The sequence below is a fragment of the Chelonoidis abingdonii genome, chromosome 4 (assembly GCF_003597395.2).
Source record: "Chelonoidis abingdonii isolate Lonesome George chromosome 4, CheloAbing_2.0, whole genome shotgun sequence".
Lineage (NCBI taxonomy): Eukaryota > Metazoa > Chordata > Testudines > Testudinidae > Chelonoidis > Chelonoidis abingdonii.
In genome coordinates, this window is record NC_133772.1 from 23,183,137 (window position 1) to 23,198,648 (window position 15,512).

The 15,512-nt window shown below is 43.1% G+C and overlaps 1 protein-coding gene across 2 annotated transcripts in view; it reads left to right on the top strand.

The window, feature by feature from the left end:
- Positions 1 to 5,467: 5,467 nt before the first annotated feature.
- PPP1R12B (protein phosphatase 1 regulatory subunit 12B) overlaps positions 5,468 to 15,512 on the top strand; it is a 127,586-nt gene continuing 117,541 nt past the window's right edge. For both annotated transcript variants that reach the window (XM_032791888.2, XM_032791889.2), the window contains exons 1-3: positions 5,468 to 5,594; positions 7,923 to 8,041; positions 12,024 to 12,183. In XM_032791888.2, the coding sequence (XP_032647779.1) occupies positions 5,488 to 5,594; positions 7,923 to 8,041; positions 12,024 to 12,183 (386 nt within the window). In that variant the 5' untranslated portion in view covers positions 5,468 to 5,487. The remainder of the gene's footprint in view (positions 5,595 to 7,922; positions 8,042 to 12,023; positions 12,184 to 15,512) is intronic.

The window sequence follows — 15,512 nt, forward strand, 5'->3', positions numbered from 1 at the left end:
CCTTTCAGGTAAAACTCAAATAGAATAACAAAGTAATTTTACACAAGCAACAAATGTGTAATTTTTGCCAAATAACTTGTATCTCAAAGCCCCATACTACAAGTTGTAAACTCTGCAGTCTGCTAAAACTGTGGGCCAAGAAACATTTAAAATGTTGTGTGTTAAGCCCTTTTATTTACTCTTACTGATCATACAAGATTTCCAGGCATAATTAGCTTTTTTTTATATTTTCATTCCCAGGTGAAAAATTAGGTAACATGGAGTTGAGTTTGTAAATATCGCTTATTGAAACATGAGTGGGGAAAGCTTGAATCTTATCTTGTGTTTAGGGTGGCATCTTTGAATTTTGAAGGCTAAACTTATTATTGTCTGTTCTTTAATTCAGGTTTCCCCAGACTTAATCTCACCTGTCCCCTAAAAAGAAATAATGACCTTCCATTCTGCCTCCAGCTCAACTTAATTTAAAATTTGTGTATAGAACCGTAAATGTGCTAGGTAGAATTGGTGTATGATGGAGACATTTTGATGAAATTCTTGAAGAGGACTCTTGTGTGCTAAATTCAATGGAATAAATGGTCCCAGAGTCAAAAGTTTTAATGTGACCCTTTCACTGTACAATGTTAAACATGGTTCAGTGTTTTGAGTACAGAGACTTGGACATGCTTAGTCTCATGGTGGAAATGCTAGACATCTAATGCCAAAATTTGGAAATTTACTGATCAGGATACACAAGAGAAAAAGAAATAAACAAAATATTTTGAGTTTGAAATTAAGTTGTTTGCATAACCACTCAAAGCTGCAAATTTTTGTCAAGTATGCAGCACATTTACGGTAGTTTTAACTACTAAGAAATCCTTAATTTCAAACTCAAAATTTTGTTTAATCCCTTTTCTCTTGTGTATGCTAATCAATATGTTTCCATCCATTCCAGTTTCCATTCAAATGCAGCTTAGTACAAATCACTAGTTAAAAAAAATCTAATAGATAAGAAATGGGTCTTTGATAATTTTCTAACAATATAAAATTGTAAAAATTGAGACTCTGAATAAGTGTACATTAAGCTTTATAATTGTTTCAATGTGTGTAGATATTGTTTATACTCCTAGTTAGCAGATAAAGTATCAAATGTAGTGAAAAGACTTGCAAAATGCTTAATTGTTACTAACAATGAGACAACCTCTAGGAAAATAGCTAAAAGTGCAAATGCAAAACAAGGTTTAAAATCGGTCATTTGAATCAAGGCTTCTTATTTGCTGATTTTAAATCATGAGTAAAATGTGTGATTTAAATCAATCCTCCCTGTTCTGCTCTCATGTAACTTCCTCTTCTTTCTTCTGTACAGCCCGCAAAAATAACTGAGAGTTGGAGACATGTATAACACTTCTTATCCATGAAAAGCGTAAATATACTGTGAGAGGGTTGTCTGGAATGTGGTCACTTTGGGGAAGAGATCTGAAAACAAATCTCTTTTGGGTGACTGCTTGTGACCTAAAGTAACCCAGGAATAGCTTGTTGCGATAAAAAGCAGGGCTGGCTCCACGCACCAGTACAGGAAGCAGGTGCTGGGGCGGCCAATGGAAAGGGGTGGCACGTATGGGTCTTCGGTGGTGGGTCCCTTGGTTCCTCTCGGAGGGAAGGACCTGCCGCTGAATTGCCGCTGAAGAATGAAGCGGCGCGGTAGAGCTGCTGCTGAAGTGCCGCCCATCGTGGCTTTTTCTCCCTCTCCTCCCTTTGCTGCTTGGGACAGCAAAAAAGCTGGAGCCGGCCCTGATAAAAAGAGAATGTACTTCAGTTAAAATTGAATACTCCAATATTGCATTGTCTGTCAAGTAGGATAGTCCAGGTATATAGTATTACTTTTGGAGTAAGTGATGTGTATTTTGGGGTATATAGGATTGTCTCCTGGTTTTTGTGGTTCTGGGTTAAATGCCGGGGCAGTGTTAAAGCTGTTTAGGTGACTGTAACTGTTCTCATGCTATACTTCTGATTTTGAATAATGCTAGTGGATTTTTTTGAGAGAATGATCTATGAGGCTTTTTCCTTTTGTAATTGGTAGATGTTTCCAAATCTTGTAATAGGATCGAGTGCGGTGACCTTTGGGCTGCACAGGAATCATTGCCAAGCATATGCAGTTCTTGCCTCTGAGCGGTGTGAGCTGCTTTCCCACATATAGATCAGTCTGCTGCTACTGCCCTGTTTCTGCTTCCCAGTCCAGTTTTGATGCTCTTGGAGGGAGCATACTGGCTGGGTATGGAGAATACTAAGGAGCAAGCTGAGGGTGTGTCTACATGTACAGCGATGCAGTTGCAGCAATGCAGCTGCTCTGCTGCAGTGAGTCTGGTGATGATGCTCTATGCTGATGGGAGAGAGCTGTCCCGTCAGCATAATAAAACTGCTTCTGCGAGTGGCAGAAGCTACTTTGGTTGGAGAAGGTCCCCCACTGACGTAGCGTTGTCCACATAGGTTACACTGACATAAGTACTAATGTCGCTCAGGGGGGTGGTTTATTCACACTCCTGAGCGACATAAATTATGCTGACATGAGCTGTAGTGTAGACATAGCCTTAGACACCCTCCACCTTATGCCTCAGGGCTTTAAAGGGTAGGGAGTGTGTTTGTAATAAAAAATCCTACAAAGGAAGAATTCCTTCTAGGGGTATGGCTACACTTGCAACTTCAAAGCGCTGCCGCTGAAGCGCCACCGCGGGAGCGCTCCCAAGTGCTAGTGTGGTTGCGGCGCCAGCGCTGGGAGAGAGCTGTCCCAGCGCTGTAGGTATTCAACCTCTCCGTGGGGATTAGCTTACAGCGCTGAGAGCTGTGCTCCCAGTGCTGCGGCACTGTTTACACTGGTGCTTTACAGTGCTGTAACTTGCTGCACTTAGGGGGGTGTTTTTTCACACCCCTGAGCGAAAAAGTTGCAGCGCTGTAAAGTGCCAGTGTAGCGAAGGCCTAGCAGTCCAGCCACTCCATCTCCATTCAGGTGCAAATCAGTAGACAGCAGGATTTTTCTTTTTTTTAAAAAGGGCGGCTTCCCTGCAGGCTAGAGACAGGAATGATATGTATCCCATGAGATGGGAAAGCTTAAGAATTTTGTCAACCTTTTTTGAAAACCTCCCTTCCTGACTAGTTATCTCAGCATCAGTTGAGTGTCCTTAACATATTCAGATTTTGTTTAAAGCTTCAAAGTAGGCTCCTCACTGAAAGAGGAAATATGCTGGTAAAAGTACACAAATACCCTGGGTGGACATGAGTGATAAGAGTCCTAACTATTTAATAACTGACACTCCTCATTCTGCTATAGTTTAATTACAGAATGCAGACTTTTTATTTTAGATGTTTGAGGAATGAATATGCTTATGAAGGGAACCTCATAGTATTTTTATTTAACTTCAGAAGATATGCTCTTTGTTTCCTCACGGTTTTTTTGGTGGTGAAGTGGCTTTTTGTTCAAAGGACAAAGTGGCTATTTTTAGATGGTGTATCACAACAAACATGCCATGGTGGCCTCATTAGGGACCTTAGGAAGCCTGCAGCTGTGGCCTGCAGATGATCAGTCTGGCCAGAGGACAAGCGCCCATATATGTGCACATAGGAGGTGTGTAATCCTTCAGTACTTACTACACCTCTGGCCTCCAAGTAACCCATTTTATCTTCTCATCTACTCCTTCCCCTGCCAAAAAAGTTAAAGGACTCCTTGATGAGCACAAACAAGAACACAATAGAGAATCACATATGAGTCCAGCTACTTTTGAACAATGAAGGGGTAAAGTGTTTAACTTCAAGTATTCATTCTATTTTGTGGGCTTTTGTACGTTTGAAACATTGTCCAAATTTGCCTAAAACCGATCAGAAGAATGCCACTCTGTATGACAACTATTGGGCAGATTGTTATGTTTTGATGAAGCTAAAGGGTGCTGATGGTCAAAACCATCTTCACAGTGGAATGGAACTTTAAGTGCTGGTCCAGTTTGAAAAAACATGGTTGTACAAATGTTTTTGTGAGGATCCATGTCTGTCTGTCTAAATGATTTCCACGCCAGATCTGCTCAGGTTACACAGAAAAACATTTGTCCTTACACTCAGCTCTGCAGGCTTAGCCTGGGATCTGAAAGTCAAGCTGGTTCTTTCTGGCAACCTCATAGCAAAAGTGTCTGCAGTTGAAATCTAGTAGTATTGATATACATGCTAGATTAGAACCCCACTCTCTCTTAAATAGCACTACAGAATCCAAGCAGCTAACAGGAATAGTCAGATTTAATTTAGACTCATAGACTCATAGGTCAGAAGGGACCAATATGATCATCGAGTCTGACCTCCTGCACAAGGCAGGCCACAAAACCCTACCCATACACATTTATAACAACCCCTAACCCATGACTGAGTTATTGAAATCCTCAAAATTGTGATTTGAAGACCTCAAGCTGCAGAGAATCCACCAGCAAGCGACCCATGCCCCACGCTGCAGAGGAAGGCGAAAAACCTCCAGGGCCTCTGCCAATCCGCCCTGGAGGAAAATTCCTTCCCGACCCCAAATATGGCGATCAGCTAAACCCTGAGCATGTGGGCAAGACTCACCAGCCAGCACCCAAGAAAGAATTCTCTGCAGTAACTCAGTTCCCATCCCATCCAACATCCCCTCACAGACCATTGAGCAGACTTATCTGCCGATAATCCAAAATCAATTGCCCAAATTAAACTATCCCATCATAACATCCCCTCCATATACTTATCAAGCTTAGTCTTAAAGCCAGATAAGTCTTTTGCCCCCACTACTTCCCTCGGAAGGCCGTTCCAGAACTTCACTCCCCTAATGGTTAGAAACCTTCGTCTAATTTCAAGTCTAAACTTCCTAATATCCAGTTTGTACCCATTCGTCCTCGTGCCTACATTAGTACTAAACTTAAGCTGTAAAGTAAGCAAAAACAACTCTTAATAAATGAGTTTGAGTAACAATATGACATTTTTATGTTGTCACTTCTCAGTAAAATTTCATTTTCGCTACGGAGTCATCTGTATAAAGGGGCAAATATCCCATTTGCAGAAGTTCTGATTTTCCTGCATGTTTGACTGTTAATTTCCCTGAACTCATACTTGGGCTGCACAACCCTAATGCAGTAGTAATTTCCTGGAGTGTCCTGGCATTCATGTCATTGAAACTTTTCTGGAACAGCATGATCTAAATAAATCTGCAAGTTAACTTGCTTACAGGAATCTAATGCCATACTTAAGATGAATATAGACAGATCACTTTACAGCATGATCCTTTCCTCTGAGGCAGGGTGTGTATGGGGAGGGAGGGAACAGGACAAACCAGTATAGAGATATCAGAGGCAGAGCTGTCAGGTAGACAGACATCAGTGAGCAGGCGAAGTGTGGGTGTGAAGCCTAGGTATGACTTACTGCTAGTAAACCGAAAATGGAAGTTGTTTACTATATTTAATGCCACCTGCTTCCTCCCCCTAGGCCTGTATAGATGAGAACCTGGACATGGTGAAGTTCCTGGTAGAAAATGGAGCCAGTGTAAACCAGCAGGATAATGAGGGCTGGACCCCCCTTCATGCTGTGGCATCCTGTGGCTATCTGAACATAGCAGAGTGAGTGAGTTTCAAGCTGTCATGAGTATTTACAATAACAAATTCCACATCCTCCTCCTCAGATCTGGGACATGGAAGGCTGATGCCATGTGACTCAGAACAGCAGATGTTGGAAATGCTAAGTGAAAAGGACAGAAGAGAAGTTGCTTTTACTCTTTGCTACTGATTATAGGGGTTTGGGTGGAAGATGTCACCAGTCTGCCTTTTGATAATTGCATCTGAAGTCCTTACTGCAATGTCAGAGGTCTAAGCTAAAACCTGCTGAATAAAACAGAAGCACAATGACTGACCGTGTGCACACTAGAGAAATGAGGTGGGTGAGGTAATATCTTTTATTGAACCAACTTCTGTTGATGAGAGAGACAAGCTTTCAAACTTACACAGCTCTTCTTCCGGTCACACTAGTAAAGCACAAATCAGCTGCAGCTCAACTGCTTGCTGAGCAGCTGTGCCTGTCCCCTTCAAAAGGGAATGCATGCAGAATTTTAAACTTTACAGAGGGGCTTTGGGACTGAAAAGGTTCTAGTTTTGGTGTACATTTGAAAAATATAAAAGGTGTATAATTACTGTGATGCTGTTACTCCAGTTTAAACCCATACTGTCAGACACAATGCACAAGTGTAAAGTGGTTAAATTATTGGATTAAGCAATACCAGTGTAAAGCCTTGCTTTTTATGCCCATGCAGCACCTCTGACTAGGGGTTTGAAGGATAACTATAGTTATGTTCTCTTGAAAATGTTCCTAATGTAGACAGGTTCTTGAAGCAGGGCTGTCCTTACCCATACGCAAAGTACGCAGCTGTGTAGGGCACCAGAAAATTTGGGGCACCACATTTCCTGGTGCTCTGCGTAGCTGTGTGCTGCTTCAGCCCCTGATCCGCCTCTGCCCCATGGCCCCTGCCCCTTCTCCGCCCCAGCCCTGCCCCCACTCCCCTTAAGGCTTGTCTACATGGAGACACTCAGGAAAGTTAATACAAATTAACTAAAGGTTTGGATTTGTTAAATTGCACCTATGTGGACACTCTCATTCAGAATTAAAGTAGGCTTAATTTGGTGTAGATAAGATCATAGAGTGAGTGACTTGCTTCTCAAGATTACTCTGACTTCAGTACTTGGAATCAGTAAGTGGGCTGAGATGACTACCACTCTGCAATTGACCATGGTATTCATTCCAACCCATGGGACCAATAACTCTAATTGCATTGGGGGAGATGTTATGATGTTAGATTTGTTGTTCTAAGCCAGCCAGTTACTGTGAGGATCTGTTTAGGAAAGTGGAATAATTGGAATCAAAATATTGCAAAACTAAGCAATAGGGTTCTCATTTGATTGAGCTGTGGTTCTGAAAAGCAGACTGGCTCATACCCAAGGCAAATAGAAATTAGCAATTTTTTCTTCAATCTCTGCTCCATGCACTGTCCTAACCCAAGAAATGTCCACTGGAGTTCAGTTACTCCCATCTTCTCGTGGGTAGCCTTGTGCTTGAGTGACCCAGGCAGACTCTGCACCATTGACCTGATGATGAGTGGCAGGGAATGCTAATTTCCAGTGGCAAAAGGTTAAGGAAGGTGTTTTTTGTGAGTTTAACTTGGGTGAGGAAGAACATTTTGACAAAGATGTGTAACATTTTTGATAGAGGACATTTAGGGGAAAGTTCAAGTATAAAATGAGAAACTTGGCATCAAATATCATTGCAATTTCTGCATATCCTAAAACCCCGTCAAAGATATCATGGAGCTAATAAGCTTAATGAACGTGCAGACTTTGGAGAACAGCTACTGTATTTTTTCATGTCTAAATCCAGAGCATAGAGAAGCTTCCAGATACTGTTTAAAACTTTAGGCTTCCTCCTCTGGAGAAGCTTTCAATGCAAGATAATATTCGCAAATTTCAAATAAGCTTTTTTGAAAGGGGATGAAAATAAGGAAACAACATTTTTCCTGCCACTCCCTCCCTAACCTGTAAGACCTTTAACTGAGAACGTTGCTAGTTTGTCACATTCTTTAATGCATGCAGGCTGAAGGAGGAATTGCCTGTTCTGGTATGAACTTTTGATTCACTTATAAATAGGGAAATGGAAGAACATAATGAAGATCAGTCTTGTTTGGTTCTTTTAACTGGCTGTATGGAAATAGGTGTATATCAACTGTTTGCATGGGCTGCGATGGAGGAGCAGCAGGAGTTCTAAACTTCTAAATTGAGAGGGTTACAGAGCAGTCTCATTTGGAATCTCACTTGAATCAGAAAACCACATACTTTGTTCTGTCCTATATGAATTTCAATTCTGGTAACAGTCTGATAACATCATTATGGGTCTAATTTGTATAGATACTTGCTCAGCCATGGAGCCAACGTGGCTGCTGTGAACAGTGAAGGTGAAGTCCCATCTGACCTTGCAGAGGAAGCAGCCATGAAGGACCTGCTTCTGGAACAAGTAAAGAAACAAGGTAAGCCAGCTGTGCACTTGAACATGCTTCCTTTGGGCCTTCTAGGGGCTTTATAAGGAAAGTGGATTTACTAGATGTCTTGATGAAGCTGAAATCTGGCCCAAGGAGTAGCAGAACAATTTAACTTTGATGGCCTGGCATTAGAATCATTGTACAAAACACACTGTAATATAGTTCACAAATTACTAATACTTAGTTTCCATTCTGCATCCTCTGTAAAAGGGCTTGTACAAAGAAGGCAAAATACCACATGGCTGAAAATGATAATACTTCATACAGGATTTCTTTACTCTCAGATTAAGTTAAATTCAGGTCTCTGATATCCAGAGTGGATTGGTTTAAATCAGTGACTTAAATCACTGATTTAAAATAATCAGCCACAATATTTTGATTTAAATAATTTGTTTTAATCTTGTGTTACACTTGTACTTTTGAGTTACTTTTCTAATCAAAGGTTGATTCTCATTGGTTGATAGCCATAAAACATGTTGATTTGCAACTAAAATAGCCTTTACATTAAATCTGGTACTTTTTACTAACCAGGATGGTACACTATATATTATTTATACACAATTATTTATGCAATTATAAAGGTTACATTTATTCAGTTTCTTAACATTTTTTGTTAGAAAATGGTGACTCATTTCTTTATTAGATTATTTTTTACTTGTGATTTGTCAAGCTGCATTTGGATGGAGATTGGAATTCAATTAAATGCTCCAAAAGCATTTTAAAATTGTCTTTATTAAAATACCTTAAAGTTCTGGATACATAGGAAAAAAGTAAGTGTCCCATAACATGTTTTGCATTTAATGCTGATTTATTAAACAGAAGTACTATCTGTTGTTAATTAATTGAACTGATTGTGTCTGGTTACCATGTCCTGCAAGATTTTAGAAATAGTAAATACCATCCTCTCACATGATTTTTATTCATTGATTGAAAGGGGTATTTTTCCTGCTCTTTCAACTCGCAATTGGTTTTTCAACTCTGAATGAACTAGTCATTGAACTGAACTAGTTGAATGAACTGAAATGATGAAAACATTCTCTGTACATGCAGACGAGGTTACTCTTGTCAAAAGCTGGTTTAGCACTTCAACAAACTGGCTGTAGGTGCTTAGCCAGTGACTTCAAGTTCAGTGGTTTGACTTTATTTAAAACTTTGGCAGCAATAGTACCATTTGAATATTTTTTTCTTTAATTTAAATGATTTTAATAATTATAGTAAATTTAGGCCTTAAAATTGAAGTTGAAATAATGACAACTCATACTGTTTGTTTTTAAAAAGAAAAATATATTTAAATACAAATCCAGTTTGAATAAAAGATTTTTTTTAAAACCAGCTAATTGATTTTTATCCAGCCAGTTGGTATCTGTGAAGTCCTAACTTCACTGAGGTCTGTTATAATATCGCCATCATGTTATTCCTAACAAGAAAAACTATTGCAACTTGGATTTGCATTTGATATTTTTCTCCACTGGGAACAGCAAAGGTCTTGTCTATACTGGGACTTTATAGCAGCTACACTGTTTTAAAAAGCGTCTTATATCTGTGTAGTTTGCACTGGTTTCAAACCAAGGTAAACTGCACTGGTGCAAGTTGCTCTTTACAACAGTGAAAAGCATTGGTGCTAGTTATGATGATTAGGGCCCTACCAATTTCAAGGCCATGAAAAACATGTCATGGACCATGAAATCAGCCTTTCCCTGTGAAATCTGATCTCCCCTGCTGCTGGAACCCGGGGGTCCTAGCTGCTGTTCCGGCCGCGGATCAGGAGTTGTCTTCCTCTACACGGCTGCTTTTGGTGGGGAGATCAGACCCACCTCCACAGGCGGCACAGAAATGAGTGGTACGTCCTCACTTCTGCGCTGCTGCAGCCCAGGAGCTGGGCTCTGGGCTTCCATTCCCTCCCAGGTGCTCCACCCGCAGCACCAGGCGCCAAGCTCAGGTCTTGCTCCCAGTGGCTGCAGCTGGGGCAGCCCGGGCTGTGGGATTCAGCCCCACAGCTTCGGCCAGGGCTTGGGCAGTACAGGCTGGGGCTTCCTCTGCCACTCCAGCCGGAGTGGTGTGGGCTCGGGGCTTTCACCTCCCTTCCCACCCCAGCAACTCCAGCAAGGGCAGCGTGGTCTCTGGGCTTCCACACCCCCCCCCCCCAACTCCAGCTGGGGCTCAGGGCTGCCCGGGTTCGAGGCTTCAGCCCCATGACTGCAGCTGGGGCTCAGGGCACCCGGGCTCTGGACTTCTTCCCCTGCTGCTCCTGTCGGGGATCAGGGCGACCTGGTAGAGGCTTCTGCCATGGGGCTTCTTCTGGGGCTGTGGCACCTGTTTTTCCTGGGGGCCCAAAAATTGGCCGGGGGCCCCTGCCTTAATTTGTCCCTGGCATGAACTAGCAGCTGGGAGCCCCTGCCTGGGGTGCTTCCAGCAGCATGGGCAAGACCCTACTCACCTCCACCTCCGGGAACCACCTCTAACTGAAGGAAGCTGAGAGGGTGTTGCCTTCAGAACCCAGCTCTGAACTCAGCACAGAAGTGAGGGTGGCAACGTTGGAACCCCCTTACAACAACTTTGCAATCTCCTCCATGATTCCATTTTGGGTTGGGACCCTCACGATTACAGCACCATGACATTTCAGATGTAAACATCTGACGTTGTGAAATTGACAAATTTTAAAACCCTATGGTCATGAAAGTGACCAGAATGGACTCTGAATTTGGTAGAGCCCTAATGATGATGTATAACCCCCTCAGGCACACAAGGCCTAAGTGTTCCCTCTACAAGGCACTACCTAGACCAGCTATCTTTGTGCTGGTGTGGCTAAGCATATTCCGCACATCTCCACTGGAAGCTTGCACCAGTGTAAAATTGTGAAGTTCTAAACAGCAGTAAATATACTAACCTGCCTTATCTGCAGACTTGGGAAGGCACCATTGTAGTCCTTCCTTTTTGGAAAGTTTTCTCTGCTGCTATAAGGGTTAGAGCCTTAACTTTTAAAAATAGAAGCTTAAAGTCTGTAATAATTAATGGAGCTGGGCCCTTATGCTCAGAGACCGTTTCCGACTTGATACTGGCGTCTGGGAGACTGGAATTTTCAAGCCTTGCTTGGGAAGAAACTTGAAAGCCTGCCTAGAAGGTTCGCCAGGAGTTTCTATGGAAAATGTAGCCTTTTCTGAGTTTTACTGCATTCCCTTGGAAACGAGAGCCATTTAACTCTGCTTCGTTGTTGCATAGCTTACTAATGATGTTGGTGCTGGAGTAGTCTGTGTACTGGAATGAATCCAGCCTTAACCCACATATGCAGCTTAGATGTTGTGTTGGCTGTTTTGTTCCTAAATGATCTTTGGGGCAGGATCAGTGGCTCCATTATTATAGGAATGTGATGAATCTTGTTCCCTTCCATGTGGGCGCACACCAACATGTCTGTTCGTATTTCTGCGGTCATTTAAATTCATCACCTATTTCTTTGCAATACAACACATTGACTTCAGTGAGTTTTGGGCATGCAGGAATGGACTGTTAATAAGCTCATTTATCAGTAGTTTTTGGAGGTTTTTTACCTTGCAAAAAGCGTCTGAGGTGCATCTCATCAGCTGTACACAATATATTAAATGTATATTCATGTTTAAATCAGTTTGTTAGTCTGTTCTTTAGGCTGTGCTTGACTCTTTTCAAGCTAGGTCTGCATTTTTGAGGACCCAATTCTTGCACTCATGTCTGATTCATGCTTTACCTAGCAATTAATTGTGGGCTGGCTTATGAATAAGTCTCTCAATTTTAAGTATTATTAATATTAGTGAATTTGTTTGTATTGAGGGTGGTTCAGGAGTTCTCCTACATCCTAGGAAATGCTGTTAGTGAGCTTGTGGAAGACATTGCAAAACGGCCAAAAATTTTGTTAAAATTATTCCATTTTAAATTGACGCACAAGTACAGGTGAGTTTTGGTTTGATTTTGTTTTTCCATCTGCGATCTGCTCCCACAGGGGTGGACCTGGACTTGGCAAGGAAAGAGGAAGAGCAACAGATGCTGCAGGATGCACGGCAGTGGCTGAACAGTGGGAAGCTTGAGGATATAAAGCAACCTCGGTCAGGTGCTACTGCTTTGCATGTAGCTGCAGCCAAGGGCTACTCTGAAGTCATGAGGTAATGACGCCTTTACATTGGTCAGTGCCTTGCTTTCAGTTCTGTTGTGGAATGGGGCGCTCCTAGTGCCCTACTTGAGGGTGGGGTTTGCTTTGGGAGTGTGTGTGGTGGGAGAGTGAGGCACCCAACTCCCATTCAGTCTCAGCTGTTCCATTTATAAACATATGCACCCCAAAAGATGCCCATCCAACGCTCTGAGTGCCTCGGGGTGTTTCTTAGCCTGAAATTGAAATAAGGTGTGTGCCTTTCCTTCCCCTTGCCATGTGACCTTAGGGGAGAATTGCAGAGAGGAGCCAACCAGACTCCAGCCTGTAGCAGCAGAAGCAACCACAGCAGGGATCTGGGGACATTCTCATCAAATGTTTTCTGATGTCTTGTGCCCTGTGCTGATTGGCTGTTTACTCCAATCTTCCCACTTCCTCTAACTCAGTCTCTTCACCTGCCTCTCCTACCCTCACTCTCTCTTCATTCCATAAACTGATCCCCTCCCAAGTAAACCCACCCAAAAGAAGAAGAAAAAATATGGAGCTATGTGACATTTGCCACGATCACATTGTTGACTTTGCTGGTGTGTTCTCCCCCACCCTGTCTCTGTCTTGTATATTTAGACAACACTGTCTGTCTCATGGCTTCTTTGTACTTGGCCGTCTGTCTGCATCCATCTACATGTAGATTGTTTGCTCTCCAGGGCAGGGACTGTCGTCTTGCTCTGTTTTTTATGCTCCTAGCACAGTGAGATCCTGGTCCATGACTGAAGCTTCTAGGTGCTATAGTAATACAAAGTACCGTATGTACTCGTTAATTAGCCCATTCGTTTATAAGCTGACCTCCTAAGATGGTTAGGTAAAAATAGCAAAAACTGTATGACCCTTTCGTAAGCCAACCATATATTTCAGGGTTTGGCAAACTTTGGCTCCCGGCCCATCAGGGTAAGCTGCTGGCAGGTCGGGACGTTTTGTTTACTTGGAGCGTCTGCAGGTGCGGAGCCCCTCAACTCCTAGTGGCCACGATTCGCTGTTCCCAGCCAATGGGAGCTGCGGGAAGCGATGCACCACTTCCCACAGCTCCCATTGGCTGGGAATGGTGAACCGCGGCTACAGGGAGCTGAGTGGCTCCATGCCTGAAGACGCTCCAAGTAAATAAAATGACAATGTATTAGATATTCAATTCAATGATTCCATAGAGTTTAAAACCATCAGATTTTGGTGTAGACCCGTTTATAAGTGGACCCTCGCTCTTTGATGCATCACTCTTTTACCAAAAATTTTCGGCTTATGAACGAGTATATGCTGTAATATAATGTAGCACTTCTGTAGGGTTAATTCTTGACTATGCAGAATTGAGAGTTGCAGGTTAAATGTTATTGCAGGATAAAAATGATTGCAGTCTGTGTACCAAATGTGTTTTGCCTGGAAACTCTGGGTTGAAGTGTAACTAATCATTTGCAGGAAATTAATGACTGCCAGTCAATGGTACAGTGATGTACCAGTTATATAATATTAAGCTTTACTGCTTTTTGCATGTAACTATTGGTGCCCCATAACTTAAGCCCCTGTCACACTCTTTCCTATACATATGCTAAATAAGTTAAATTAGTCTTGCAAAATTGTTTTTTGAACTTATCAGCCTAGGGAAAAAGATGCTAGCCAGTCCTCTCTTAACACACACATTCCACTTAACAGCTTGTCTACACCACACAGCTTTTAGCGACATGGCTGTGTCGACACAGCCTTGTTGCTAAACATTGGTGTGTGTAAATGCTCTTTGTCGGCAAAATACTTCCAGCCCTGTGAGCAGCGTTCGCTTTGTCGACAATGCCGCGTTCACACTGCCAGTTGCCCTGGCAAAACTTTTGTCTTTCCGGGGGGGCGGGGGAGGGGGGCTTTTTTTTAAGTACCCATGAAAGACAAAAAATTTTTTGTTGCCAACTTGGCAGTGTAGATGAGCCCTTAGTGCTGCTTGCAGTTTCTGTAATGGAGAGGTTGAACTTGGACTGCTGCTGAGCTGAAGCCGAGTGGCTCCTCTGATAGGCCTGTGAGTGTAAAAGCAGCAACCTCTGAGCAGCCTAGTAACGTACTTGGACAAACGGAACTGAGGGTACATCCAGATTACATATCGGCGGGTGGTGATCGATCCCCGAACGCATTCCCTGTCGACTCCGGAACTCCACCGGAGCGAGTGGCGGTAGCGGAGTCAACAGAGGAGCTGTGGCCGTCGATTCCGTGCTGTGAGATTGGGAGGGGAGTCGGAATAAGATATGTCGACTTCAGCTACGGTATTCCTGTAGCTGAAGTTGCGTATCTTACATTGACACCCCCCGCCAGTGGAGACCAGGCCTTAGTGAGGTTTTCTCCAGCAAGGCATTTTCCAACATTCACCTATGTGCTTTGTCCCATGCCACCTCTTGTGCTATGGAGGAACACCTTGTAAACTCCCATAAGGCTGCTCCATTGTCCAGGCTCACATCCCTTCTGAAAACTCTCCTCCAGTATGATGGCTACAAGACACTCAGTTGCGGTTAGGCAGTTGATGTGCTCAGACTACTGTTTTCATCCAGCTCTTCATAACCATCTCAGTGTTTCCTTATGCTCCATCATCCATCTCCATCTGTTGGCTCTTGTCTTATACTTGGATTGTAAGCTCTTTGAGGCAGGGACTGTCTTTGTTCTTTGTATAGCGCCTAATGACACAATGGGGCCCTGATCAGGGTCCTTGGGCTCAACCACCGTAAAAATAATGGTGCCTTGTTACGTCTGTCCTTAGCAGTGTTTTGCACACAGTCCAGTAATGAGGTGGCTGCACTTTCCAATAGTCACTGTTGGGCATGGTGCTTATACCTCTTGTGGAGAACTTCCCCCTCGCTTCTAGCTATATCAGAAAATAAAACTCAGCTAATCGGGGCTCTTACCCTTTGATGTTTTATGGCCACCTGTCATGGTATAATTCCCCCACTCTGAACCTTAGCGTCCAAAAGATGGGGTACCAGCATGAATTCCTTTAAGCTCAATTACCAGCTTAGTACTTGTAGCGCTGCCACCAACCAGGAATTCCAGTGCCTGGTACACTCTGGCCCCCCACAACCTTGCCCGGGGAAACCCAAGACCCAGACCCTCTGGATCTCAACACAAGGAAAGTAAACCCTTTCCCCCACTGTTGCCTCTCCCAGGCTTCCCCTCCCTGGGGTCCCCTAGAAGATTACTGTGATTCAAACTCCTTGAATCACAAAACAGAGATAACCTCCCTCCTTCTCTTTCCCTCTCCCGGACTCTCCCTGAGAGAGAAAGTAATCCTGACACAAAGAGAAAATTAACCTTTCTCTCCCCCTTCCC